The sequence below is a fragment of the Cephus cinctus genome, unplaced genomic scaffold, assembly GCF_000341935.2.
Source record: "Cephus cinctus unplaced genomic scaffold, Ccin1 Ccin1_scaffold1046, whole genome shotgun sequence".
NCBI lineage: Eukaryota > Metazoa > Arthropoda > Insecta > Hymenoptera > Cephidae > Cephus > Cephus cinctus.
Genome location: NW_014333576.1, coordinates 13,510 through 14,388, shown reverse-complemented (window position 1 = coordinate 14,388; position 879 = coordinate 13,510). Strand labels below are relative to the sequence as shown.

General features: G+C 35.4%; 1 protein-coding gene across 1 annotated transcript in view; it reads left to right on the top strand.

Moving 5' to 3' along the window:
• The window catches only part of LOC107271872 (thioredoxin-like protein 1), a gene marked incomplete at its 5' end in the record, with an annotated part of 2,548 nt that continues 1,669 nt past the window's right edge, over window positions 1-879 (top strand). The window contains 2 exon segments of the mRNA XM_015748393.1: window positions 1-61; window positions 254-521. Of these exon segments, the coding sequence (XP_015603879.1) occupies window positions 1-61; window positions 254-521 (329 nt within the window).

Genomic DNA, 879 nt, shown 5'->3' with positions numbered 1-879 from the left:
TCCATGGGGAAATGAGCAATGCGGGTACCAAACTGGTTGTCGTTGACTTTACAGCAACTTGGTAAGAAGAACCATTGAGGTTATCTTTGTAAATTTACTTTAATTTATTTTAACTTTTATTTCTTCAACATGCTTTTGTATAAGGTATCACACACTATGAATTCATTTATGTGTATTCTCTAAACTATACATACAAATAAATAATAACAGTTGTATTTTCATTTACACATATTTTTTCTACTACTATGTTCAGGTGTGGCCCATGCCAGAGAATTGCACCTGTGTTCGAGCAACTTTCAGTGAAATATCCGAATGCGGTTTTTCTGAAGGTTGACGTAGATAAATGTGCAGAAACAGCTGCAGGACAAGGTGTAAGCGCGATGCCTACATTTATTTTCTATCGCAATAGAACAAGACTTGGTCTCTGCCAAGGTGCTGATCCTTCTGGGCTTGAATCAAAGATTCAACATTTCTATGGTACTGGAGATGCAGATGAAAATGAAGGACCTGTTGCAGGACACGTATGGGATGACTTTTATAGCCATATTCTTCTATTAGTTATTCTTTGTGTGATTTTCTATTATTATAAGAGCTTACCAATAGCTTCCACTGCATTAGATTAGAATGAGATTTCATAAAGGAATTAACTGGATCAGTGTAGGGGGAGGGTCATTTTGACTCGGGCTGAAATTTCAAACTTTCTCTATTTTGACACCCAGCAAGTGGGCAAGACCTTTATATAATAAATTAATTTGGCAAACCTTGTATTTTAAAATTCTGTCTTAAAGTAGATTGTCATGCCTTAAGCATGACACATGAATTCTTTCAGATTTTTAGGAATCTTTGTTACGAGTCTTTTTAAGCTTAAGGTTGATTTGA